Here is a 27,370-nt window from a genome sequence, read left to right as displayed (position 1 = left end):
AATTGAGAGTATTAAAGTCTAACATATATTTAAAAATACATACGGCATTTGAAAAAATACATACATCATAGGAGCATAAAATACACACATAAGCAGTTGTGAAATAAAACTATTTTGCACTGCATTGCAAAATTCAGTCAAAGCAATGAGGCTGCTGCAGACAAATGAATTGTGTATCTTCCGTGTGTGTGTGTGTGTGTGTGTGTGTGTGTGTGTGTGTGTGTGTGTATAGATAGATAGATAAGCAACAGAACAAGACAGACTACATGAAAAGCTTGAAAAATACCAAGGGCTGAAAGAGGAGTTGGAGAAGATGTGGGGAGTAAAGGCAACAGTGGTGCCAGTGGTAATCAGGGCACTCTGGGCAGCGACCCCCACGCTGGGAGAGTGGCTCCAGCAGATTCCAGGTACAACATTTGAGGTCTCTGTCCAGAAGAGTGCAGTCCTAGGAACAGCTGCGATACTGCGCAGAACCTTTAAACTCCCAGGCCTCTGGTAGAGGACCTTAGGTCGAGGAGGACACACCACAACCACCCATTGGGGTGTTATGTAGGAAATTCCCTCTTTGACTGATAAACCCCTTCTCTGCTTAGCAGAGGTTAAAAAGGGAACAACACTTTGGTATACCACCTGCATCCCTGTCTACCAAATTGAAATAGTTCAGCTTCCTTGTGCCACAGGAAAACACATATAACTAACTGTGACGTACAACATAGCTGTTGATAATGAGACTGGGGAACTGGAGGTCATACAGGCAGTTAAATACATTTTCAGAATTGTAATGAGCACAGTTTATTCCTAAAGTGATTTGTGTACAACGTGACATTTATCAGATAGAAAGCAATTATTATTGGGATGTATATATGCACATATAACTGCATGTGGAAGGTGTTAAAAGTAGACATTTTTAATGATAGTATTCATTTCCTCTGTTGGAAAATTACGCAATATGATTACGAGAAATAAAATAATCATTTACATTTTATGTTGTCAATATAAAAGTTTGCTGGGGTTTTTTTCCATTTAGGTTTAGTGTGCTGACTAGATGAAGCTCCTGCAGGGGGCACATAGGAGAGGTTTTCCTTGTAGGCTGTCTCCAAGAAAGCCCGTTCTGACAAAAATGTATTCATGATAATCAAAATCACATGTTTTCCTAACCTTAATGGTAGAAAGTTGTCTTGGAAACTGCCTGCAGGTTCAGTTGGAGTGGTGCTGCAGAGGCAGGATGCTGCAAAAAAAAAAGATAACACTAGATGTCAGATTAAAACAGGAAACTAAGCAATTTTGCCTTCAAAATAAAAAGGTCTGACAGTTCCATGAGGCACTGAGATGTTTACATTATAGGAAACATCATCTCATTCCTCTCCTGGATCGCTGTGAGATTTTGGCAGCTGCACAAAGCTGAAAATTGTTTTAAACATACAACCCTGGTGATATTCAGTCATAGTGTCAGTTCTGGATATTGCCATGCAAACATGTATCATGCAAAACCTACATATTTCCTACGTTTCTAAAGCCAAAGCTATTGTAGCTATGGCGATTTGCATTGTCGAAGACTGCTAGTGTTGGTGCCATCATAAATTTATATGCAAATGTAATTTGTATAGAAAAAAGAAAGCTCCTGAGTACAGGAGAGAACATCTGTGACTAAAGGCTAACATGCCAGTGGCTCATATGTTTGAGAGAGAAGATGAGCTGCTGCCTCCTTATCCACTGTAGAAAAAAACACTGTTACACTCCCACTTCAAAATGCTCTTTAAGGCTTCTACCCCTGACTGTATGCACTGGATGTAGCATCTATGATGGCTCCAGCAGTGAGGTTTGGCAGCTTAGATATGGGTTCATAGCTCATCACCATCTTGGTAGTAAGGGTTAAAGTTTGGGAAAATCCAAATCTGGTTAGCAGGAAGGAAGGAAGCCTGGGCGGGGATGGGTGAGACCAGCAAAAGGCAAACACCAGTTAACTATATTTGCTGGACACAGCTGTCACTCAAGAAAACAATCATGCTTCTTTTTAAGCCTTGACACGTCCAAAATGAAAGAATGATTCTTTAAATCATTTTTAAAAAGCCAGAGTCTAGCATCTTGTCGAAAAATGTCTTGATTTAGAAATTCTAGTATAATGTGGAGTTTTTGAAAAGACTTCAGAAACAGTCTGGGATGTTTTGGAGCCAGCAGTGAACACAGTTGCTTCACCTCCCAGGTGTGGTGGTTGCTGCCTGAAAAGTATGATTTGTATAATGTCATTTCATCTGTTCTGCTGATCTACTTCATGTTATGTCTTTGTCACTACCATAAACAAACACTGACTCCATTTTCCCACTGGCACAAATGACCCCACTCCCTGACTGAACCGACACCAACCCCCCACACAGCAGTCTGCCAGCTGACATGAGAAGTTGCTAGGACATTAACGATGTAGGTTATGAGTTAAAATTAGATTTGAACTGTCCTACCAAATTATTTGGGTGGGTAAATCTGCTTTTTCCTTCGACATCCCACAAGCTTGAAATGAGATGCAAGGCATAATAATATTTGGGGGGGTTTCTGTGAAGTTGTCTGTCACAGTTTGTTCTTGAATTTAAAACTTTTTTATTTTGCCGCCCATCTTGACCATGACTCCCTGGCAGAAGACAAACTGCATGTCAACAGGCTGCTGAAATAAAGGATCAGTTTAAAAAATACAATCAAATATTTGGTTAAGTTTAGCATTTGAGTCTTGATTCCAAATATCTCCATTAATGAAGATCTATATGTCTTAGACTATGCTGCAAAAACAACTTGGAGGATAACACTATTCTATTTTTGTGACGCAATTTTAAAGGACTAAACCGTTCACTATGAATCACATTCTTTATATTGTTGCCACTCAACTGCCAAAGCATATAGTATACCATGTGCTTCCAGGAATTGGTTGCAGTTCATTTAAGATAAATAATCTATTACAGTTTGTCCACTATCTGTCAGCTCACAGTTTCATGTACAGATCTCTTTGGAAACACTACTCGGTGGAGCATTCAAGGACACTCCATAACCAAGGGTTGAACAGTTAACTGCTGTATTCATGACTGAAATCTGCTCAGAGGACAATTTTCTTTCAACAAAATCTTTGCTGCAGCTTGAAATCTCAGTAGTTGGACATGCAAAGCCACTGATTTGGTCCCTTTAATCTCCTAAAATAACCAAAATTATCATTAGTAAATGTAATAACAATCATAAATAAACTTAAATTGCCACTGATTATTATTACTACTGGTTCTAATATTACAGTGTACTGCAGCTGTGCATAGGGTTTGTGCAAGTGGTATTGCTGTACCCCAGCAGAAGCTGTTGCTTGACTGCTGTTTGTTGGTACAATCAATGTCAAACACTGTACTGTCTTTCTATTTGATTATTTTCAAAAGTAAAAGTGACAAACTCAAATGTAATACGAGTGTTCTCTATAGGCTAAATCACTGTTCATTGTGAGTATGTTATAAAACTGCCATTAAAAGACATGTTATATGACATTAAAAATCATGGTCATGGTATAGTATGTCATAAGTATAGCCTAACACTAGTATGTCACAAAGCTCTAAGATTTTTGTTTCATAATGCTCTTAAAAGGTCAGTTTAACAGGTGATTAGGGCCCTGAATTATTGAATGTTGTTGGTGGGTCAGGAATAACGGCTTTGTTTTCAAAGATGTGCTCGGAAGTTCTACTCAATTTTTTTAGGGACTGTTTGTTATTTATGAGGGGGGAGGGGTGGTACTTAAAGGGGAGGCATGTCAAATAATTTTTTAATTTTTTTTTCTGGAGAGGGACTTATTTATGTGGCTTAGGGGAGGGGTATGCAAAGTGAAATGGTTGTATTTAACTAAACACTGATTTTTAAAGAAATCATGCAGGTGGATTTGGAAGGAATGCTTTCTTTAAAAATCACCAAAATGACACCATATATCAGAGCCAGAAATGGTAAAAACAGAAATTACTGTAGGATTTGCAAATTGCACAATAGTTCTGCCAACATAATGTGCGACAAACGCTTCGCTAGAAAAAAGTCACTTCAATCTATGTCTCATTTAAAATTTGGCCAAAAATAAACCGTCTGCACGACAAGAGTGAAAAGCCGAGGCTTTTTTTCAACTTTGTGTTTTCGTCCTCAACTTTCACACATCAAAGGGTAAGTTCCAAAAACCTAATTACTAATCTATGATGGAGGGAGGGTCATGCATTTTCTGCTAGTCACTCAGGAAGGCTCAAGGAAAAATTCTTGTAGCTGCGGGGAGGGTCATAAACAAAACAAAAAGAAGTCACACCCCAACCACCCCCTCCTCGTATAAGTAAAAAACAGTCCCTTACTTGACACTGGTGAAAAGAGTTAAGAGGAAAGTGGGATATCTGCAGTCAAACACTCACCTCCACCATCCCAGTGTGGTAATATATGCCAACACATAGTTATACCTGATTCATGAGTAAATAATTCCAAACAACTTCCTGTCTTCCTCCCTGCTCTCGGCTGCTGGCAGGTGGATAATGCGACAGCCAGGAGGATGGTTTCTGCCTCACCGGCCTTTGATTGACGTTTCCCCGAAGATCCAATCGTCGTCTCCCTCACTTACAGATATGGCAACAAGCTCAGTCAAGTCAGCCGGAATAAGCCAGACCGTGACCGGAAGCTTGGTGGCTTCATTTAAAAAATAAAAGCCACAAAAGGTAACTGAATCCATATATGCACCTAATTTTGGGCCTCTGTGAACAGAACCAACAATAAGCCCTGAAAATAAAGAGGCTACAGAGTTACATTGCAACCCACTGTGTCCATTTGTTTAAAGAATAAAAATAAATACACATTGTGTCAGTTATGTTTGCACTCTGAAACTTTTGTCCGTCAATAAAAGTTTTGGAACGGGTTTGATATTCTGCACTTTTCACATCCATTAAAATCCTTTAGAGAGTTGTTCGACCAAGAATGAGTGAACAAAACTGGCATAGCCTGCAGGAAATGTACAACAACAGAGAGGAATAAAGCACATATAACATTTCATAACTCAAATAGCTCACTTTCAACAGCTCAGACAGTAATATTCAGGTGGATGATGATGATGAGGAGAACGAGGATGTAATAGAAAATCACACACAGAGCGGGAGGACAGCTCTGCCCCTTAGCAACAAGTTACATTTATGATTTAATGAATTAATGACTGAAGTGATAAATGGATTTAACCATTTAAAAAACAAACACGACCTCTCACGACTGTCCCATTTTATCTGAACATGTCATCAGAGGGAGGTAGAGATCCTTGATGTATTTGAAAGCCCAAAGTTTCTAAATTATTTTACCTGGCAACATATATTTTAATAGAAATATAGCAGAGATATATAACAAGTTCTTATAATAACACTCGAGGTAGTCTTCACAGTTTTTGTTAATTTTCCTGGTAATCTACCAAAAAGTGTTTCAAATTAGGCTACCTGTGTCTGAAACAGATGTAGAGATACAGAGATAAATGACTAATTTGAAATATTGCAATATGTAAAACATTCCAGGTTTGAAAACACAACAAATATTATATATTTATTGTAATTTATATGTCACATACGTTAAAGAAATACAGTAATACAGACTTAAACAGTCTTATGTTGGGCTTGAGTTGTTGGGAGTTCATTGCAGCACCTCAGCAGTTGATGTCGGGGGGGTCATACTTGGGGGGATAGTGGGACTGATTACCCATGGCCCCAGTGGGAGGGGGCCCTTGATAAGCCTGGAATTTATCTATCTTTATCGTAATTTAGTTCATTAGTGCCATAACTAAATCACAATCATCTGAATAAATCGGTTGAAAGAATGAACACTGAATAAAAGAAATAGTGGAAGTATCCCGAGGCCCCTCTCACCCCTGAAAGGAGCAAAATGGTTTAGTCCAGCCTTTCATCATGGGAGTTGTCTCTGAATGTGGCTAAAGCCGAGTAAGTGACAGCTTTTGCTGCTGGAGCACCAATGTACGTGTCTTTGCCCAAGAAAATCACAGTTCCAAAAAAGAAAAAAAGGAAAGGGAATGAAGCAAACTGGCTTTGTAATAAATAAATAAATAAATAAACTAAAAAAAAAGGATGGGGGAGGGGGCACAGAGACTGTTTAGGTGTAGGGTGCAGAATTCGGTGCTACGCCCCTGGTTACTGTTGACCTCAGTAATCTGCCTCATATGCTAACAAACAGTATTTTTTTTGAGGGTGTAACGTTGTTGGATATACCGGGGAAAACACATAACTTTTTTTTTTTTATCAACAACACATTTGTCTACTTTATTTTACTTTGCCCAAAAAAGTTGCAACATGAAAACTGGGACCGGAAGTGCTGCGGGTAGTATGGCTACCTTGACACTGTTGTGGTAACGAGGTGCAGCTGCGGTAGTTGAAGAGCGGTAGACGTGAAGCAGAGGACAGGAGACTGGGCCCAGCAGGAGTCAGTGGACAGCATAAATGGCCCCGGTGCCTCCGGAGTGAAGAATGGGCTCCACGCTATCGCAGCCATGGCCAGATCCACCAACAGAAGCGCCGAGGACGGGGACTCGCGGGTAAGCGCCCCCACGGACCGCGGAGAGGCGCGGGACCTGGCCGAGCCCCGGGAGCTGTCTCTGGAGGAGGTGCTGAAGTCCTACGAGCAGCCCATCAACGAGGAGCAGGCATGGGCGGTGTGCTACCAGTGCTGCAGCGGGTTGAGGGTGCCCCGCCCGCCGGCCGGGAGAGTCAGGCGGGTGAAGGACCCGTCCTCCATCCTCCTGCACAGGGACGGAACCGTGTCACTGCAGCACGAGCCCCGACACAACGGTAGGACAACCGGCCGTTGATGCCACCAACTTCCCTCTGCTTGGGCGCGTGTCCGCACAAAACTCAACTATGAAAAAGTAAATTCTAACAATATGTTTATGATGCACAGAGTAAGTTCGTGCTTAACGTTTAACGCGACATTATGTTTTAAATACCAGGACCCACTTTTCAATTCGGCGTAAAGTTATGTCCACGAAGCTGCGCTGTGTTTTGGTAAAATGTCGACTGTTTCAACTGGTCTACCTGATTCCCACTGTAATCTTCCAGTAAACTATCCCGCGGTATCCCGCAGCTCAAATGTACAAACCAAAATGAATGTATTTTTTTTTTTACTAGACTGCAAACTGCCTGGCTGACCGTACCAACGCGGGATTCAACAGTGTCTACCAGTGCTCCATAAAAGATATTGAATTATGTTTTATCTTGCAGCAACCTTGAACAAAATCAATGCCACGTAAAATGATCCAAATTTTATATGGAGTTTGGTACACATGAACATCTTGTCCACAGGAGAGAAACAGGCGCATCGGTGCTAACCCGTCCCGAACAACAAAATATAATCGACCTTCGGCTATATTATTTGATAATATCGCAGACCCTTGAGCTGACTTTACACTGACGGACACTGTATTTTGAATAAAGTCGCTATTGTGTCGCACTCCCGATGCCAACAAGGATGACTTGTATTATGCCGGTAAATGATTAATTATTCATAGAGCACAGCTTCACCCCAGCATCTCCTCTTGCAAAGACTGTTTTGGAGACTTCAAAGGGTGGATGGAAGCCCAAAGGATATTAGGCAGTCTTCTAGTTGTTTCCCCCACTGAATTGAGTCTGTACCTGCATAATATCCTACTGCATGTGAAGTATTTATGTCCTCACTGCGGATGGGCCCAACAAACCTGCTCCAGAAGTCAGATAAGCACAGACACAACTTCATGCCAAACTCGATTTAGAAAAAGGTTTTATTCTGACTCTTTCAGAGCCACTTTATGACAAACCACATATTGTTTGAATGAAGTCTCAACTTCTGCATTCACGCAGCCTTAGGCAGGGACAGACATTATTTCCAGAATCTGATGTTTTATTCAAGTTCTGCTTGTAGCCTATTACACCAAATGTGCTGAAGGTCACAGGAAGCCTCTCAAAGGTCTTAAATCATTTCCATTATTACATTTGCTGCACCTTTGTTGTAAAGCAGCATGCAGCCAGAATATAAAAAACATTAATAACCTTACTAAGAGATGTTGAGAGAGGCAGAGATGTGAGTTTTCAAATCTCAGTAATAAACAGGATAGCCCCAGAGCCTGTGCACTATGCACCAAGTCGTCACAACTGGATGAACCCGCGCTTTCGTGCTGTTGTCTCACAGAGTAACAGCTGTGTAGCACCTTTTAAAGGAGTTAATGGGAAAAGTTTAGAGTGTGTCTCCAGGCAATGCTTATGCATGTCACTCAGCAACAGGGTAGCATCTATCTTAAACCATTAACAGTTTGTTATTAAGTAATTGTAAAGTTCATGCATTGTTAAACTTTACACTTAGACATAAACTATAAAGGAACAGTTCACTCCAAAATCAAAAAAACATATTTTTACCCTTTCCTGTTTATCATTGTAGATTGTTTTGATGTGAGTTGTTGAGTGTTGAAGATAGAGATGTCTGCCTTTCTCCAAAATAATGGAACTAGATGAAAATCGGCTTGCGGTGTGCCACAAAAGTGCCAAAAAAATACATTTGAAAATCTCAACAGCAATGTCTCTTTCCAGAAAACATGATGTGATCATGTTGTGAGCAGTTTCATGTAGGAACCATTTATATCTCCAACACTCAGGCACTCACACCAGAACAATCTAGATTGATAAACAGTACTGCAGGTAAGAGGCAAAATATGTATATTTGATTTTTAGGGTGAACTGTTCCTTTAAAATTACACCCAAGCACCTATACCCCAAAGAGTGATTTCAGTACTCTGTTGTATACTGTCTACATGCTGAGGTGGTAACAGTGGTGAAGTTCTTATAATAATTACCTTTGTATTCTATTCAAAGAGACCATAATAACTCTAGAGTGTTCCTCATTTTGCTGGGGACCCATTGGATCCCCCTCATGGACCACAGGGGGACACTTGAACTACTTTAGGTCCGTGTGCATCACGTTTGCCATTTAACCGTTGCACACTATTAGGATCATTCACTCCCAGCTCTCACTGAGGAGATGTTTAACTCTCATTAGCACAGTTGTTTATCCTTGTAGCCTGTGTTGGTTCACGCTCTGCTGATCCATAAGTAAACACAATGCAGCGGTTCAAATCCCTTAACCAGCATGATGTGAGTCTATTGTAGCCAGTCTGTGTGCATTATTAATGCAGCCAGTCAGCTCGAGGAGCCTTTGCATTCTTTCAGTGGCCAAAATCATCCCAAATCACCGCAACAGACAGCTGGGCTGTATAGGAAACAATTCATATTGAACAATAATCTCAGGTCCAAGCGTCATTAATAATGCACACTGTTTTATTGATCACTTCAACTGACATTTATACTACTCTCACATGCATATTTAGGGCCCCAAAACCCACCACAGGCATAATGTCACATAAAGTATAACAACCATACCTTCACATGTTGGCACAGGATTGTCAAATCACACAAATGTTATTGTGTAGTAATTTTGCTCATATTTTTCCTGCTTATCATTTATTTAATTTTCTTTAAAAGGTTTTTAAACAACTATAAATAGACATGTAATTTAGAGGCAACACACAGGGGGCGACCTAATGGTTAAGACACTTAGTATATGCCGATTGACCTGGATTCATTCTGGTCGGGCACCTTTTATGCATGCCATTCTCCCTCTCTCTTGTTCTTAATTTCCTGTCTCCTCTCCACTCTCCATCTTCAAATAAAGGCCGAAAAGTGCTCAAAAATATTTAGGACACGGCTCTAAACCCATTACACCTAAATTCTGCCAAACTAACAATGAAAAAAGGTCAGCGTCTATGCATGCTGAGGTGCACTGCATCTCCATTCAGACATTTACGTCATGGTGCCTTAAATTCTTCATACAAAGGTCTGGTCTGGAGATGTCCTACAATGTGCTCTGTCCAAATTAACAGACACACTCAGTGGGGCTCTGAAATCAACATGCAGTCAGAGGAGGAAAACTCAATCTTTACAATTGTACAAAAAGTGTCAGAGGAGGACCAAGTCTGCGAAACTGATTTCCATTCTCCCACAATATCCCTTTTAGCTAAAGGCAGCTGGGTCTCATAAGGTAGCTTAAAGGATGGCAAGAGAACTGTCTGATGAGTTTTCTCAAATATTAAACTAATAACTGGCTTAAAATTCATTTATTCATTCATTTTCTGTAATCACTTATCCTCTCAAGGGTCGTGGGTGTGCTGGAGCTTGTCTCAGCCGCCACTGGGCGAGAGGCAGGATACACCCTGGACACGTCACCAGACTGTCACAGGGTTGACACATAGAGACAGACAACCACTCAAGCTCACACTCAGGGAGGAAGCTGGAGAACCCCGAGAACACCCACACTGACACAGCAAGAGCAAGCAAACTTTACACAGAAGGGTCCCAGACTGGCTTAAAATGATAATGATTAATTATCAAAATAAGTGTGAAACAACTTTCTGTGGACAGACTAACTGATTTATCAAGTAATTGTTGCAACACTAGTCATGACCTTTTTAATGAAACTTTGGCTTTGGAGAACACAATCTCCCCACCAGGTCCACTTTGTAGGTGTTCTGACACTTTCTGTCACATCACATGATCTGCTCCAGCTGATGGACTTTGGAATTGTAGATGTTTGAAGATGTATTGTTTCTGAGCACCCTAAGGACTTGTGTTGGTAGGTGTTGCAGAGTTCAATTTTGGTGTTCTGGAGCTTTCAGTCACCTAATCTTCATTAGCAGATGGGCTAACTGTGGCTCTCTCATTAGCAGGTACGCTGTAGCAAATGCTAATTTTACAGTATGTATGTAAGTTTATTCACCTGACCTTTGAGCCAATTACACTGGTAAAATCTTGCAAAAATGCATCTGTAGTTTAATATATTCAATTTCTGTCATTCATGAGAAAAACAAGTCATGTACGGAGCTTTACCTCTGAACTGTGATAAAATCTTACATGATACTCCATCCTGGGAATATGAAATATATTGTAACATTAGTATTCACAGCAGGTAGCCTGCGTAGTCTCAAATGACTTTCTCTTTCCTGTAAATCTAAACCTCATCAGGTTGTACAACAGTCTGCAAAGGAGGAGGAAATTAATGTGAATCCAAATATGAGCATAGACTGAAGCGGCACCACAGCATTTTAATGTAAACATCAGCCTGAGTCACTAAGTGAGACTGCAACAGAGAAAAACAGCTCATCCTCACTGACACGCTGCAGATTCACTCTGTTTACCAAATGAAATTCTGGTGTCTGGTTGTATAAAACCTGCAGTAACAGTAGTAAACAGCAGCATGTCCACAGAAGGCTGGACTCATCAACATATTTGCTTTCATTTCCTTGTCTGTAGTCACCTTTCATATGAAACACAACAGACCGTCCTTGTTGGTAAACATGAGTCTGTGTGCAGTTTACTGCCATCACTGACATCAGATGTTGCAGTAAGTGCCAGGCCGGCTCTACCGTCAGACAGAGCGCAAATCTGATCTCAAACACATAAAAGCAACTGAATTCATGGTACTACAGTGGATTCGAGTCACATGACTAGGATTAAGCCAGGCTCAAGTCACAAATGTGATGATGACTGTAAACTTAACTTGACAAAATAAATTGAAAATAAATTGCAACTCAACTTGGACTTCAAGATTTGATACATTTGCCCAATCCCAAATAGAGAAACATATTTCATTTAAAAAGTGTGCCACAAAACAATTCATGTCCCTTCATTTCCTGAGTAAACCAACATTAACGCTATTTATTCCCAGGGAATTGCCTCTTAATTCCCCAGTTCGCCTTTGAACCAATCCGACAGCATCCAGTCAAGTTGCAGGAGAGAGCTATGAAGAACTACCTTTACAGTTTTGAGTGCCAGTTGGAAAAAATGATACCAAAGAATTTAGATAACTTTGTAAACCAAAACGTATTAGCGTATGCAAAACCTACAGGTTGAAGATCATAGACGGAGAGGTGACAACTTACAAATTTGTTTCACATTTTAAATTGCACGAAGAACAGAAAGTCAAAACTAATTTACATTGTTAGTCAGCTAATGCTAAGCTAACGTTAGCTAAACAGCTAAGTAACTTTTTTGCAAACTTGTTTAAACAAGTAAAGACAAATTTTCAAGTTCAAGTTGAACTTGTGACTTGCAAGACAACGACTTGGTCCCACCTCTGCATTAATATCATGTAAGGCAGAAACAGGGGCGTGAATATAGACAGTGTAGGCACTAGGCAGTGCGATGGCACCGGGGCCTCTGGGGTGGAGGGGCTCATAGAGAGAGCAGGCCCTTGCATGTGATTCAGATTGTCACCTTGGAAATATACCTGTGTTCAAAGATAAATAATTAAGAAAAAAAAGAAAGGAAATTATTGATTTAAAAATTTATGCCATTTACTATACATGTCCTTAAAAGGCAAACCCATCTGCGTCATGGTTTTAATTTTTCCAGGGGGATGTTCTGAGTATATGAGTACATTTTCTGTTTCAGAGCTGAGAACACTACAATAGAATAAAGCTAATTTTGATATAAATATGAAAACAAACATTCTGTGGGTCCACACAATCAGTTTCCCATTCATTTCAATGAGCAGCTCCAGGCTTTATGCCCTATGACATCACAAGTTTGAGACTCACCTGTCTGGTTTCTAGCTTTAAGAGCAAGCAGCTCATGTTCACAAACATTGATTGAACTTTCCTAGACCATGGAAAATGCCATACTAGAATTCTAAATTTAAATGGTGTTCACCTTTAATATAAACATATTGATGAATGTAGCCTTTAGCACATGGATGAACCAACAAATTAATCAGATAGAATGATGATATATTTCAACATTTCTATTTTTGAAATGAGAACCCATCAGCCTACCAAGAAACCTCTTTAATTCTTTCTGCCATGGTTGATAAGTAAACTGTGTTGTTCCCTTGGAGAAACTTTTCATTTGCCCAGCATCACTGAATTACAGGACATTCATCTCCACAAATACTTAGCCGCATCCTTACAATCATTCATTCATCAAAATACATAAAACCGCAAGTATTAATAAATAAACTATTACAGGCAATACAAGCAAGGAGCTTTGATTCTTTCTGTCAAACTTGATAAGAAGGAAGTGATTAAATAGCATACTGATGCCCCAGTTTCAGAAACTGTTTTTGATACCTTGCTTTAAGAAATGTAAACATGATTTCTGCCTGTTATTATTAATAAGAGATGCAAAAAGTACTGAGTTTTGCGCTCAGCTCTAATGGAAACACAATTCTTTGTTGTAAAACTGAGGATTTAAACTTTGACGTTTGTGCTGTCCCATCACAGCTGCAGCACTGTCCTTACGTGAGTCAGGATCACTTTAATGGCACATTAATAGATTTATAACTAAGTGGGTCTAATGGAAATCATATTTTCCCTCATAAAAACTGATTGTGCTGTCTGCAGCTGCTTTGTTCCATATTCCAAAGGACTCCGCTTGACTTCTCATCTGTTTAACTTTAAATATCTTCCTCCTGCATCAGCTGGGCTGCATCCTAATCTGTGAACAATAAACAGATGGAACTAGGGACGAGATAAGCAGCAGTTCCTCGATTTGAAATGAGACTCCTCACTGTTACCATGGGAAGGCTGCAGATAGACATTGCTGGACGAGACTTCAGGGTGAGGTGATCAACTGAGTGCACTCAAGACCAGCAGAAGTCAAAGTCCAGATACATATCGCTCCCGTCAGATAAAAAGCTTGCATCATCAAAATGTCAACTGCTTTTGTTTTTTTGTTTTTTAAGATGAAAGACAAAAAGCAGTTTTTAGCTGGCTGACCGTGTATTGTTGAAACACGAGACTCAAGAAAATTTGATTTGCAAGGTTTTCCCATCGCAGCATCACTATGCTCTTCGAGAATATGCCAGATCTCTCTCACCCAGAGGGGAGCTTTGATGCACAGCAGTCACTTCACGTAACGCTTTTTTGGAAATTGCCTTTGAATATCTAAATCGAGGCTGTCATTGTAGTGATTTACCCCCTTGATTATTGCTCTCCTGCAGTAAATGCACTCAAGGATTTGAAAGAAGTGCAAAGGTCAACTTTGAGTTGACATGTAGGTAAAGGTCTACGTGCCACACCCTACTATACCTGATGTAAGAACTTTGAGATAGAGGTAATTTGACAACGCTCTATTCCTGCATTCCCAGTATTATTTCTTTTTCTTTAATCCATTTAACTAGCTTTGCTCTCCCAGCCCAGTTTTTCTTCTGTCACTTTGTGGTTTCTTTGAATTTAATCTCTCAGGCCTTATTACCATGGCAACAGATGGCAAAGTCCATCTTGGGAGAGTATGCATAATAGTGTAAGTGCATGTCTATGAATGAGAGTGTATGTGTATGGGAGTGGGGCTATCAAGGTTTTAAGGATGAAATAGTTTCCACCTTTTGCCAGAATAAACATTGTGTGACTTCAAGCTGATAAGAAGGAACACTGTGGGGTGTGGTGAGACTGGGCGTTGTCAAGATGTTGCATTAAGTCCATCAGACAAGCCACAAAACATGATCAAATATTTGTCTGCTGTTGATTGGCTAAGAGACACCCGTGAGAACAAATATCAGAAGATAGTTGACAGATCGTTCCGTGCTAGTTGAAGGCCACGTTGGTTGTTCTGTCAGCTGGGCCGCCACTCTGCTCCAGACTGAAATATCTCTGCTGTTTCTGGATGCTCGCCATGAAATTGTCTCTGTCCCTTCAGTTTGAATTGTAATATCTGCAGTGTTCCTCTGACTATTTATCTAGTGCCATCATCAGGTCATCATTTTAATTTGTCCAGTAGTTTGATTAATGACCAAACGCCTGCAAAACTGGTGACAGTTCCTTCGACCTCAAATGTGCTTCATGGCTGTGTCTGACATAATTCACTATCCCCTCCATGAATAACACTTAACAGTAAATTGCAATTTTGGTATTCATCACTGAGAAGCACAATGTCTCACAACTGCAATTTTTATATCTACAAAAAACAACATGCTTGTTAAGATTTTCATTTCATTTTGGGCATTTTGACAGCATTATAATATTTCTTGGTGTGTATAAATTCCAATGACAAATGACATAAAGCCAATTTAATATACTCTATAGCAAAAAAGGGGCAACTACATTTAGTGGTGGTTAAGAAAAGTTACCACAGGAAATGCTAAATTAAGATGGTGACCATGGTAAAAAAAATTACACCTGCTAAACTTTTTCATGTTAATATAATGTGAGTATTTAGTCTCACAGAGCATGGCTGTAGACTATAGTCTTGTTTTCACTCACTGCAAGTGGTAATTTGTAGTGCTTTAACTCACAAGTCTCATCTTGATAGAATATTATATTGATTCTTTGGACAATGATATGATGTTTGCTGATATCACAAAGTACACAGTCACAGTATGATTTTGAGTTGTGTCAATTTAGAGCCTGCGATTGATATCAAACCACATAAGTGAATATCCTTATCATTTTGGCTGCTTACCCTGGTCTGCCTGGTGCTAGGCCACTACAACTGTTCAAATGTTTAGGAAGGAGGTGTGCTTGGATGGAAATAGTGACACATAGGTGCAATGGGAATTTCTTAATAAAGGGGAATCTTAAAGATGACTATATACTGTCACTGAATGGCTATATCAATGTATGATAACACCCCTACTAATTAGCCATGCCGATCATTAGTAATGACTATGTTAGCATGACAGACACCAACATTTTTGTATGTTCAGTTCATCCCAACAGTAAAGTATAAATAAGCAAACTCCAGTCCTCAACTTTAATCCATTACAGTTTGTTTTTCTTAAAAATGGGGATTAAAGCCTCACAGAGCTGCGAGCATGTCTTTAGTTTCAATGTCTATGTCCCCTGTCGTTATGTAGCTCTTAAAGCATTCCCAGAAATGTCCTAACAACGTTTCAACTTCAACTGATAAGCTGTTGAGATGTATTTGTAAGTTTTAGTTGCAACCAGCAGCTCTATAGATAGCTCTGTCTGTTGGTTGGTCGGTTGGTCCGCAAACATTTCCCCACCCTTTGGTGTCCAAAGTTTGCCCTAGGAGGCTGAAATTTGACATGGAGGTCAAGAGTGTGTTCATGAAGGTGTGTTATATGGCTGAAAGTGGGCGTGGCAATGGGAGGAACTAATTGCAAAACGGTGCATAAATTCCAAATGCATACACAGAATCGTTCAAGGTTTTGTGGAAAGATTGGCCATAAAACAAAGGACAGCTGACACACACACACACACACACACACACATATACACACACCATTTTGCAATGCCCTTTTTCACAACTCCTGAATTGGTTGTCATAGGGAGGCACCACTGGACCTGTGACAAGTGTTTGTCAGATTGTGTGGCTGCTGTGGCACAGAGGTGAGCGGGTCATCCACTAAATGGAAGATCAGCAGTTCGATCCCATGTCGAAGTATCCCTGGGGGGTGTGAGAGTGTGTGAAGGGTAGCAGGTAGCACCATGTACTCACTATGCCTCAGCCCCCATACATGGTGCCACATGTGTGTGAATGGGTGCAAATAGGTGATAGGACACGTAAAGCGCTTGGAGTGGTCGAATATGGGGTGCCGTTTGTAAAGTGTCTCACGCTGAAAATAACATCAACATTTTGCCACATTTAGCTTCAAACAATGTTTAAAAAAGTATTGTGATTTTTTTAACGTCACCTTTTACCACATTTACAGCAATATTTGTTAACTTAGAAATATATTAAATAGTTAAATCTAAATATTAAATGTGGCACCTAAATGTTAAATGTTAAATCTAAATATTAAATCTAAATCTAAATCTAAATCTAAATGTTAAATCTAAATGCTAAATATAAATATAAATATAAATGTTAAATCTAAATATTAAATCTAAATCTGAATGCTAAATCTAAATCTAAATCTAAATGTTAAATCTAAATATTAAATCTAAATCTAAATGCTAAATCTAAATCTAAATATTAAATCTAAATGCTAAATATAAATATAAATATAAATATAAATGTTAAATCTAAATATTAAATCTAAATCTGAATCTAAATGTTAAATCTAAATGTTTTGGGTGAAACTAAATATTTAGCTAATGTGCAAATTCACACTGCCGGTCACCGGAAATACCAAAATAAAAGCTCGAGATGGTCAGACTGTTTATAGAATCAAATAACGAATTAAAACCAACTTATCGGGGGAAATGGACACTTGAACATACATTAGCGTGATAATAACTACCTAAAATAACAAGAAACGTGTTTGGAGAAATTTTATTTGACGTGTACTTTGAGTTGTTAGTGTCCCTTCGGAGGGACTAACAACCTAAGCTAAGCTAACAACCGTCAGTTCTTAGCCCCGTTAGCAGTGTCTGTAATGACTCATTAACTCTTAAACGGTCCGTGAAAAAAATATTTTTTTCCAGCGGATGTCTTAGTTACAACATGATTGAGCTAGCAAAGCAGTTTTGTGTTGCGATGTGTGGTATTTATTCAGTTTTGGGAAATCACGATGTCTAGAAAGCATCAGTGGCTGCAGCAGCGGCAAAGCTATCAGGACGTCATCTGTTAAAAGCCTCCAGTTGTCGGATACGACATTAAACTACTCCAGTTAGCTCAATCATGTTGTAACTAAGACATCCGCTGGAAAAAATATTTTCTTCACGGACCGAGTTAGTGAGTCATTACAGACACCGCTAACGGGGCTAACAGCTAACAGTTAGCCTCGCTAATCTACGATAACCATGTTATTAATTTCAGACCGTGATAGTAATACTTGTTCAGTCATAGTGTTTATAGGCTTTACAAACACCAGATTAGTCTAAACGGTGATACAGTGACGTGAAAAACGTGAGATGTGCATATATATATGTTGCTAAACTCCGCTGGTTTTCTACCCGGAAGTATTTGTAAACAACAAGGTGATTCCCTCCGAAGGGACACTAACAGCTCAAAGTACACATCAAATAAAATTTCTCCAAACACGTTTCTTGTTATTTTAGGTAGTTATTATCACGCTAATGTATGTTCAAGTGTCCATTTCCCCCGATAAGTTGGTTTTAATTCGTTATTTGATTCTATAAACAGTCTGACCATCTCGAGCTTTTATTTTGGTACTTCCGGTGACCGGCAGTGTGAATTTGCACATTAGCTAAATATTTAGTTTCACCCAAAACATTTAGATTTAACATTTAGATTTAGATTTAGATTTAATATTTAGATTTAACATTTATATTTATATTTATATTTAGCATTTAGATTTAACATTTAGATTTAGATTTAATATTTAGATTTAACATTTAGATTTAGATTTAGATTTAATATTTAGATTTAACATTTAACATTTAGGTGCCACATTTAATATTTAGATTTAACTATTTAATATATTTCTAAGTTAACAAATATTGCTGTAAATGTGGTAAAAGGTGACGTTAAAAAAATCACAATACTTTTTTAAACATTGTTTGAAGCTAAATGTGGCAAAATGTTGATGTTATTTTCAGCGTGAGACACTTTACAAACGGCACCCCATAGTCGAAGACTAGAAAGATGCTATATAAGTGTAGTCCATTTATGTGTAAATGCATGATCGCATGAATGCATGCACATACGTGTTCATAGCTATTGCTAATTCGCACTTGTTTATTGTAAAAAACTGCTGTTTTCAGTTCTTCCAGTTTTGGCTGGGCAATATGTTATGTATTATTATTTATTGGTATTAAAGTTGATGTCAGGATATGAAACTTTTCCTGGTTTAAAAGGCTGCATTAAAGTAAAGTGACATAATTTTCTGATCTTACCAGACTGTTGCAGCTGTTCTATTATTTGCCTTTGCCCGCTTAGTCACTATATTCACATGACTGATGATTGTTTATTAAAAATCTCACTGGGCAGATATTTTGTGAAAGCCCCAATAGTCAACCCGTAGCAGTATTGACATCAAAGTTTGGTCAGAAATACTGTGATATTTGATTTTCTACATATCGCCCAGCCCTGCTGCCGGTTAGAAAATCACTGCCGCTCAGCGAAGACAAATGGGCCTAAACATCCTCCCCCTGTCCATATATCTCACTGGGTTGTTGTGTTTTCCAACGACGTCTAAGCTTGAGGGCTACTGGAAGTGATTGCGATCCAGATTCCTCTCCTCTTTTGTGTTAACTGACCTGTAACTGTGGGAAAGCAGCAGAGGTATCATCGGTTTCACTATGTGACCTGGCTGTGCATTATTTGAACCCGTCTGACAGGTTTGCAGAGGTTCATGTTATCATCTCTCATAATAGCGAGTTTCTTCACCCTCCTTTAGTGTCGGTTGGAGCCTTTTGTTGCAGGTTAAAGCAGCGTCTGTGTTCTCACAGGGAACAGAGTGATGCTCTGTTGCTCTAAGGTTCACATTCTGCTCTCAGCACTTTGTTGTTGACAGGGGAGGATGCTGTGGCAGGCTGACCTCCCTCCCTCCCCCCCACCACGTCCAGACCTATGCTTCACATTTCTCATCTTTTTTTGTGCTGATCTCTCATCTCTATCTTGCTTTCTTTGTCACTGCTTTCATCTCTCTCTCTTCTCTGATGTTTCCACGGGTTCCCTCTCTCCGTCTTTGTCTCTGTCTCCTGCTTCTCTTGTCCATCCGTTCTCCTGTTTCTCTGCAGTGAGAGCTGCTGACCGAGGAGTTTCAGGCCTCTCGGGTGTCATTACTGACATCCGAGCTGGGAGAAAGAGCCTTTTTACTTTCTCTCTCACACACACATGCACATGCACAGTCACACACTCACATAGGCATGCCAAACCTGGCTGCGACATAATAATGCATGGCCAAGTTATGACTGTGGGACATATGGAGTTACACATTTGATTTACTCAGTAGAAGACTGAAAACAGGCTGGCTTAGTTTTTATTATTGCTATAAAGTTGACTGCAGAGCTGTTAGTGGCACAAATATCAGGTTTTCTTCAAACAACTTGCTGATCAATCATCCAGTTTAATATGAAACCAGATTTTCTTTAAGGCTGCCCCTGGCAACATTTTGAGTAATATATATATTTGTCTCCAACTGCAGGAAGTGACAAATCAAGTTCAACATGACGTGTAAATCTCTCCCCTGAACATTACTGTAGACTGCCAGCTGTTAGCGAAGGCTTTATTTTGGAAAAGAAATCAGAGAAGGAAAAATCTTATATTGTACCTGTTTTGCCTCTTCTCTGTGGTGGTGTTCCCAAATGCTCACACTCACATGAAACTGACTTGACTCGGTGCAAGAAAATTTTACCAGGCTGGAACTGCTTTGGCAGGAAAGAACTTCAGCAGCATATTAAAAGCATAAGATGCAAACTATTCAGAGAAACCTTCCAATTAAAATATGGATTTAAGTTTTGAAAGGGTCACAGAGCTAATTATTTTTGTATGGCAGCAAAACCCAGAGCTCATTAATTAAAGTAGAAAAATAGGACACTAAGAGAAAACAAAATGCAAGTTTGGACTTCTGTGAAAACATAACAGCAACTCAGAGAAACTTTTCAAACCTGTGATGCTGAGTGGAATTATGACAATAGCCTTCTCTATTAAACAGTGTTGGGGAGTAAGTAGTGACATGTAATTAAATTACACAGCAAATGTAACTGTAATCTGCTAGTTATTGCAATAAAAATGTAATTGAATTACAGTTATTAATGAAAATGTTGATTACAAAGGGGTTACATCTGAATATATACTTTTAAAAAAAGTTATATGTGGAATATAAAATTCATTCTATTGCTTTGCGTCTTTTCGCTGTGCAGCATGCTTTTGTGATAAATTTGAATGCAGCACTCATTGGCCTATAACCCAAAAAAGTAATCAAACAGTAATCAAATCTATTAAGTTACATTACTTTGAAGTAGTTAAAATAGGGTGACCATATTTTGATTTCCATAAAAGAGGACACTCGGCCGGCCACGACATAGCCTACTTAAATGATACTCGCAGTTTACTCAAAGATGCCTTATCATTTTAATATATTTAAAATTTATATGTATGGATAGAAAATTTAGTTATATTAGAAAATAATATCTCTCAAAGACAGAAATTCAGATAGGCCCCAAAAGAGACACATACACACACTAGAGAGTGTCGATCCGAGCCTGACGGTACCCGACAGGTCGGGCCGGGTTTGGTCAGAAATGTAGCTATAAATTGTATTCGGGCTCAGGTCGGATTCGGTCAGCTTTCAGTGAAAATGTAGTGTAAAAATAAATAAAATCCTATTGTCTGTCCTGTTCTGTTATTGCTTGGGCACTGTTATTTACGTGACAACACCTGAACATAACACACACAGACACACATTGGCTGTTTGTTTCTGCCGCTCTCCTCGCTGGAAGCCTCGGACCTCCAGCCGCCTGCCTCCGCCTTGATTAAACGCTGAAAATAAAATAAAAGAGGGAGACAGGTTTTTCCTATTTTATCTTATTTTGTTTTATTTCTCCCTCTCTCCTCGCAGGAAGCGTCGGACCTCCCACCTCCCGCTCCTGTCTCAAACACGGAGGTCTCCCTCTATGCTGAGCACTCACAGCGCACGCCCGGCCTGTTAAATAGCCTGTAACCGTAACCACTGTGTGACACAAACTCAGTGCTTTGGTCATTAAATAATGTCGGGCTCGGTTCGGGTTCGGACAGAAATATGCTGCCTGTGTCGCACTCTAACACACACACACACACACACAAACACACGGAAAACCGGACATTATCATCAGTTTATAAAAAGCCCCCGGACACCCCGGACAGGACGTGAAAAGTGGACATGTCCGGACAAAAGAGGACGTTTGGTCAGCCTAAGTTAAAATAGTTACATTACTAATTACATTTTTAACAGTGTAACTAGTAATCTGTAACCTATTAAATTTCAAATCATTTCCCAACACTGCTAGTTAAACGGAACAGTCACATCTAAAACATTTGATATGACTCACATCATTACTCTGCATTCAGAGGATAAGAAATTAAACTTCTACTGGAAAAAATATGGAAACAATAAGATGAGACCAGCTCAGTATCCCAAAACCTGACATGTACACACAAATAGATACATACAGTACAGGCCAAAAGTTTGGACACACCTTCTCATTCAATGCGTTTTGTTTATTTTCATGACTATTTACATTGTAGATTCTCACTGAAGGCATCAAAACTATGAATGAACACATGTGGAGTTATGTACTTAACAGAAAAAGGTGAAATAACTGAAAACATGTTTTATATTCTAGTTTCTTCAAAATAGCCACCCTTTGCTCTGATTACTGCTTTGCACACTCTTGGCATTCTCTCCATGAGCTTCAAGAGGTAGTCACCTGAAATGGTTTCCACTTCACAGGTGTGCCTTATCAGGGTTAATTAGTGGAATTTCTTGCTTTATCAATGGGGTTGGGACCATCAGTTGTGTTGTGCAGAAGTCAGGTTAATACACAGCCGACAGCCCTATTGGACAACTGTTAAAATTCATATTATGGCAAGAACCAATCAGCTAACTAAAGAAAAACGAGTGGCCATCATTACTTTAAGAAATGAAGGTCAGTCAGTCCGGAAAATTGCAAAAACTTTAAATGTGTCCCCAAGTGGAGTCGCAAAACCATCAAGCGCTACAACTGGCAAACTGGCACACATGAGGACCGACCCAGGAAAGGAAGACCAAGAGTCACCTCTGCTTCTGAGGATAAGTTCATCCGAGTCACCAGCCTCAGAAATGGCAAGTTAACAGCAGCTCAGATCAGAGACCAGATGAATGCCACACAGAGTTCTAGCAGCAGACCCATCTCTAGAACAACTGTTAAGAGGAGACTGCGTGAATCAGGCCTTCATGGTCAAATAGCTGCTAGGAAACCACTGCTAAGGAGAGGCAACAAGCAGAAGAGATTTGTTTGGGCCAAGAAACACAAGGAATGGACATTAGACCAGTGGAAATCTGTGCTTTGGTCTGATGAGTCCAAATTTGAGATCTTTGGTTCCAACCGCCGTGTCTTTGTGAGACGCAGAAAAGGTGAACGGATGGATTCCACATGCCTGGTTCCCACTGTGAAGCATGGAGGAGGAGGTGTGATGGTGTGGGGGTGTTTTGCTGGTGACACTGTTGGGGATTTATTCAAAATTGAAGGCACACTGAACCAGCATGGCTACCACAGCATCCTGCAGCGACATGCCATCCCATCCGGTTTGCGTTTAGTTGGACGATCATTTATTTTTCAACAGGACAATGACCCCAAACACACCTCCAGGCTGTGTAAGGGCTATTTGACCAAGGAGGAGAGTGATGGAGTGCTGCGGCAGATGACCTGGCCTCCACAGTCACCAGACCTGAACCCAATCCAGATGGTTTGGGGTGAGCTGGACCGCAGAGTGAAGGCAAAGGGGCCAACAAGTGCTAAACACCTCTGGGAACTCCTTCAAGACTGTTGGAAAACCATTTCAGGTGACTACCTCTTGAAGCTCATGGAGAGAATGCCAAGAGTGTGCAAAGCAGTAATCAGAGCAAAGGGTGGCTATTTTGAAGAAACTAGAATATAAAACATGTTTTCAGTTATTTCACCTTTTTTTGTTAAGTACATAACTCCACATGTGTTCATTCATAGTTTTGATGCCTTCAGTGAGAATCTACAATGTAAATAGTCATGAAAATAAAGAGAACGCATTGAATGAGAAGGTGTGTCCAAACTTTTGGCCTGTACTGTACATGTTGTGTGGTCACCGAAAAAAAAATCCAGTCACTTAAAAAACTAGAAAGTTATGAAGACTAAACAGACAGTTTCAGCTTGCCCCATATTTCATAAAAAGTAAAAACCCTCAACAAAACATAGAGAAAGAATTGGTGATTAATGGTTCGTTATTAGAGCAATCCCCTGCAGAAAGATTTGGTATCAACAAAAGAACATATTTGTTCCCAGTTTAACAGAAGTTAAGTTTCTAATAAACTTCCACAATATGAAAAAATGCAGTGAGAAAAACAATAAAACAATATAAAAGTCATCTGGCAGAACTGGGAAGAGAATATAGAACCACTTGTCATGATTGTAGTAGGGTATCTCTTTTCAATTCACTCTTAATATAGAAACTTCTTTCTTGTTATGATTCAGAGATGTTTAATTTATTGTTACACTTTTTTTCTTTGTGACTTTTATGTCTTCATACTGTACAGCACTGTTCTGTATGAAAACTTGGAATCAGCTGTTACATGTTGTTTGTTGTTTGATGTTTTTCTTCTTAACTTCAGTGATAAGTATTTGAACAGATAAAAACAGTATGATTCAGACACCAAATGTTTTATTTACATTTGAAATGGTTTTGGCCCCAAAGGGGAAAATGAAACGATTAATATTTCTGTTTAGTCAACATCCCCACAGTGTTGGATGACAGGGGAGAATACGTTTAGAACTTTGATTTTGAATTTGTTTTTAAGTCCAAAGAAACGTACAACAGCGCAATTAAGCTTTAATTAATTTGAGAAGCTGTTTTTCTTTGGGCTCTCTGCAGCCTGCTGGTGGTTAGATTGAACAAGGTTTACCTGTGATTCATCAGTCCACAGTATGTTCAGCTGATATTCCCTGATCCATTTCCAACACGCTGCCTGTTAATTCCAGCTCGTAGTGCAGTCGCTAAAACAGGGACCTGTTCCTCTTTAAATCTGCACACATTTTGATACAAAGCTTCTGGTTTCTCTTACCAGTGACTGACAACTTTTTTTATTCTTAGTAATTCTTATTCTGATTAAACCATTTTACAGGTTTTTTGTCTTCATCTACAAAATAAACTCTTTATACAAAATAACATTTATTTGTCAAGGTGACTTTCTACAACCTAAAAGCATCAAAGACACTTAAAACCTTTGAAAAGTATTTTATATCTGCACTGGCATTATGTTTTGTGATTATAAAAACATGCCAAAAAGTATCAATTGAAGTTGATACAAGTTTTTTTTTCCTACGTTGATCGGAAATGGACAAAAATGATTTAATCTCAGAGTTTTGGCAGACATGTCAGATGTAGAAAGAGTGGAATAAAAAGCAAAATGTTGATTTAAAAAAATCACCCAGTATTGTTCTTTATATAAAATGTTGTGCGTCTCCTCCTTTGTCTCCTCAGATGACACAGATGGGCCTCCTGCTCTGCCTGCTGCAGAGCACCAGGTGAGAAAGAAAGAAGGCAGACACAGAGCACCTCACTGTTTCAATGGTGTCGGTAAAATGCTTTTTATTATGGAAATTAATTACATATCAGTTATTACAAGACCTTTATTTGTCATAAAAGGTTTTCCCAGGTGACATAAACTAGATTTTACACATTATTAAATTAATTTCACCCTTATTTTTAAACATGGAACAATGTTTTGACATTTAATACAGTGGAAACTGCTCATAGTGATCTTGTCTGTGCTGGTCAAATTGATCACTAAAGACTAAAGAAGGATGATTATTATAATCAAGTTTTTATTCTTTATTTGTCAATGCAAATGACTATCTAATTGACATTTGTGTGTTTATTACATTATGTAATTAAATGGGACAGCGTTGCTTATTACTGGATTTAATTGACTGTTTCAAACAGTCATTATGTGACCGGCATTATCAGGGCTTCAACCACAGGTGCTTTCACGTGCATATTTGTTTTCTGTCTCTGTCACTAGCAGCTGTTATTGTTTCTCATTGTTTGACCAGTCTACACAAGGTAGCATAAGAACAACCAAGTTTGGCTGCTGCATAAGCTTCGAGCAGCACTAGCCTCAGGGGGCCAGCTGGAAGTAGATGAGTTCCTGCAGGGCAAAGTGTCATTGGAGTAAAGTTAGAAAAAATAAATAGATAAAATTACTGTAGTTTTTTTTTTTTCTGTAAGTTGTCATGTATGAAAAGACCCTATATGAACACTTGAATTAGACTACTTGATTAACCCACTATAAGTGAATTATTTATTGCGTCCTAAGCTTTTTGATCATATAAGCTGTTGTTCACTGTATCTGTGATCACTGTAAGCCGTCTCCACTGTACTGTACTGTAGGTTTTGTCTTAGACATCGATCGTTGGATGCTTACTATTAAGGATACAAGTAGGGATGGGAATAGAGAACTGGATCCAGTTGAGTACTGGGTACAAATAGTCAAAACTATTGAAATCATATGGCCACAAGCTTATCAATTCCTTTTATGGATGCTGACATTTGCGCATTACTAAACAATGGTGTCAGACTGAATGGTGTCTGTGCTGCTGGAAACTTGCAGCAAGACAGAGATGACAACAGTGCTACTTGTAATGTCTGTAAAATGACAAATACACGTGGAAATACCAGCCATATGCTCAAACATCTTCTATGCAACATGGGCTTAGAGATCAGATATGCCATGTATTTGACACTCCCTGCACGTGTGCCACTTCTTCCCAACCAAGCAGCACCTCCGTAACCGAGGGTAAATATCCTGTTCTAATAACAACAGCGCCTCGCAGCTACTCTGTGTTCAGACTCAGATATAAGAAAACAGTTGCACTGGTGCTGAAAACGTGTGTAGGCCCACTTTTTTTCCCACACAGAAGATTGATTAGGAATCAATAAAGAACAAGACCAACAAACAGAATTGATAGTGGCACTCGTATCAACAAAATCTTATCGATTCTCATCCCTACATGAGAGCTGGATGGTTTAGAGAACAAATTTCTGTCAGCTACTGCCAGGACTGCTATGTATGTGTATGAAAGGCCCTTCAACATGGTCTCACATGATTGTTCGTCTTGATCAATCAGACGCAGGATCATGACAAACTTGGTGTTGGTAATGTTTTGGTAAAGAACAAACTGTTTACTATTGCCCTGTTGTATCTCCTCATTCATCCTTCAGCTGGTCCAGTCGCTGGGTGTGGCCATCTACCGAGCTCTGGACTGGGGACTGGATGACAGCGAGGAGCGGGAGCTCACCCCCCAGCTGGAGAGCCTCATTGAACGCATGGCTGGGGGGGAGCAGGTTGGAGAGGGTGACAGCACCGCTGGGAACGGTACTAAAGATGAGGGGTACAGCGGCCAGGAAGAGGAGGAGGAGGAAGAGGAGGAGGAGCAGGAGGGAGCAATAAGGCCGGTGTGTACATTCCGCCAAGTGATGGCGCTGTGTGCGTCTCGGCTGGCTAACCCGAGCTTGGCTCCGGAGCACTACCAGGCTGTCTGCAGGGCTCTGTTTGTAGAGACTCTGGAGCTACAGACCTTCCTCATCAAGATCAGAGATGCTAAGGAGGTACATTAAGTTGTCTTTTCAATAGAACACCTGTTTGCTTGTGAAATAATGTAGCTAAAGACATGTAGAGAATAAATGGAGGAGAACAGATGCATGACCTGCTTTTCAGCCGTGGACTTTGACTGCTCCTGCCTTCAGTGGTCTGCACC

At 39.6% G+C, this 27,370-nt stretch overlaps 1 protein-coding gene across 1 annotated transcript in view; it reads left to right on the top strand.

Annotated features, from left to right (window-relative positions):
* Nucleotides 1-6,376: 6,376 nt before the first annotated feature.
* The window catches only part of spire2 (spire-type actin nucleation factor 2), a 50,341-nt gene continuing 29,347 nt past the window's right edge, over nucleotides 6,377-27,370 (top strand). Inside the window, exons 1-3 of the mRNA XM_049573716.1 lie at nucleotides 6,377-6,812; nucleotides 25,095-25,138; nucleotides 26,835-27,221. Of these exons, the coding sequence (XP_049429673.1) occupies nucleotides 6,515-6,812; nucleotides 25,095-25,138; nucleotides 26,835-27,221 (729 nt within the window). The 5' untranslated portion in view covers nucleotides 6,377-6,514. The remainder of the gene's footprint in view (nucleotides 6,813-25,094; nucleotides 25,139-26,834; nucleotides 27,222-27,370) is intronic.

The sequence above is a fragment of the Epinephelus fuscoguttatus genome, linkage group LG4, assembly GCF_011397635.1.
Source record: "Epinephelus fuscoguttatus linkage group LG4, E.fuscoguttatus.final_Chr_v1".
In the NCBI taxonomy this organism is placed as follows: Eukaryota; Metazoa; Chordata; class Actinopteri; order Perciformes; family Serranidae; genus Epinephelus; species Epinephelus fuscoguttatus.
The sequence above is the reverse complement of the archived record's forward strand: the minus strand, read 5'-3'. Positions and strand labels throughout refer to the sequence as shown.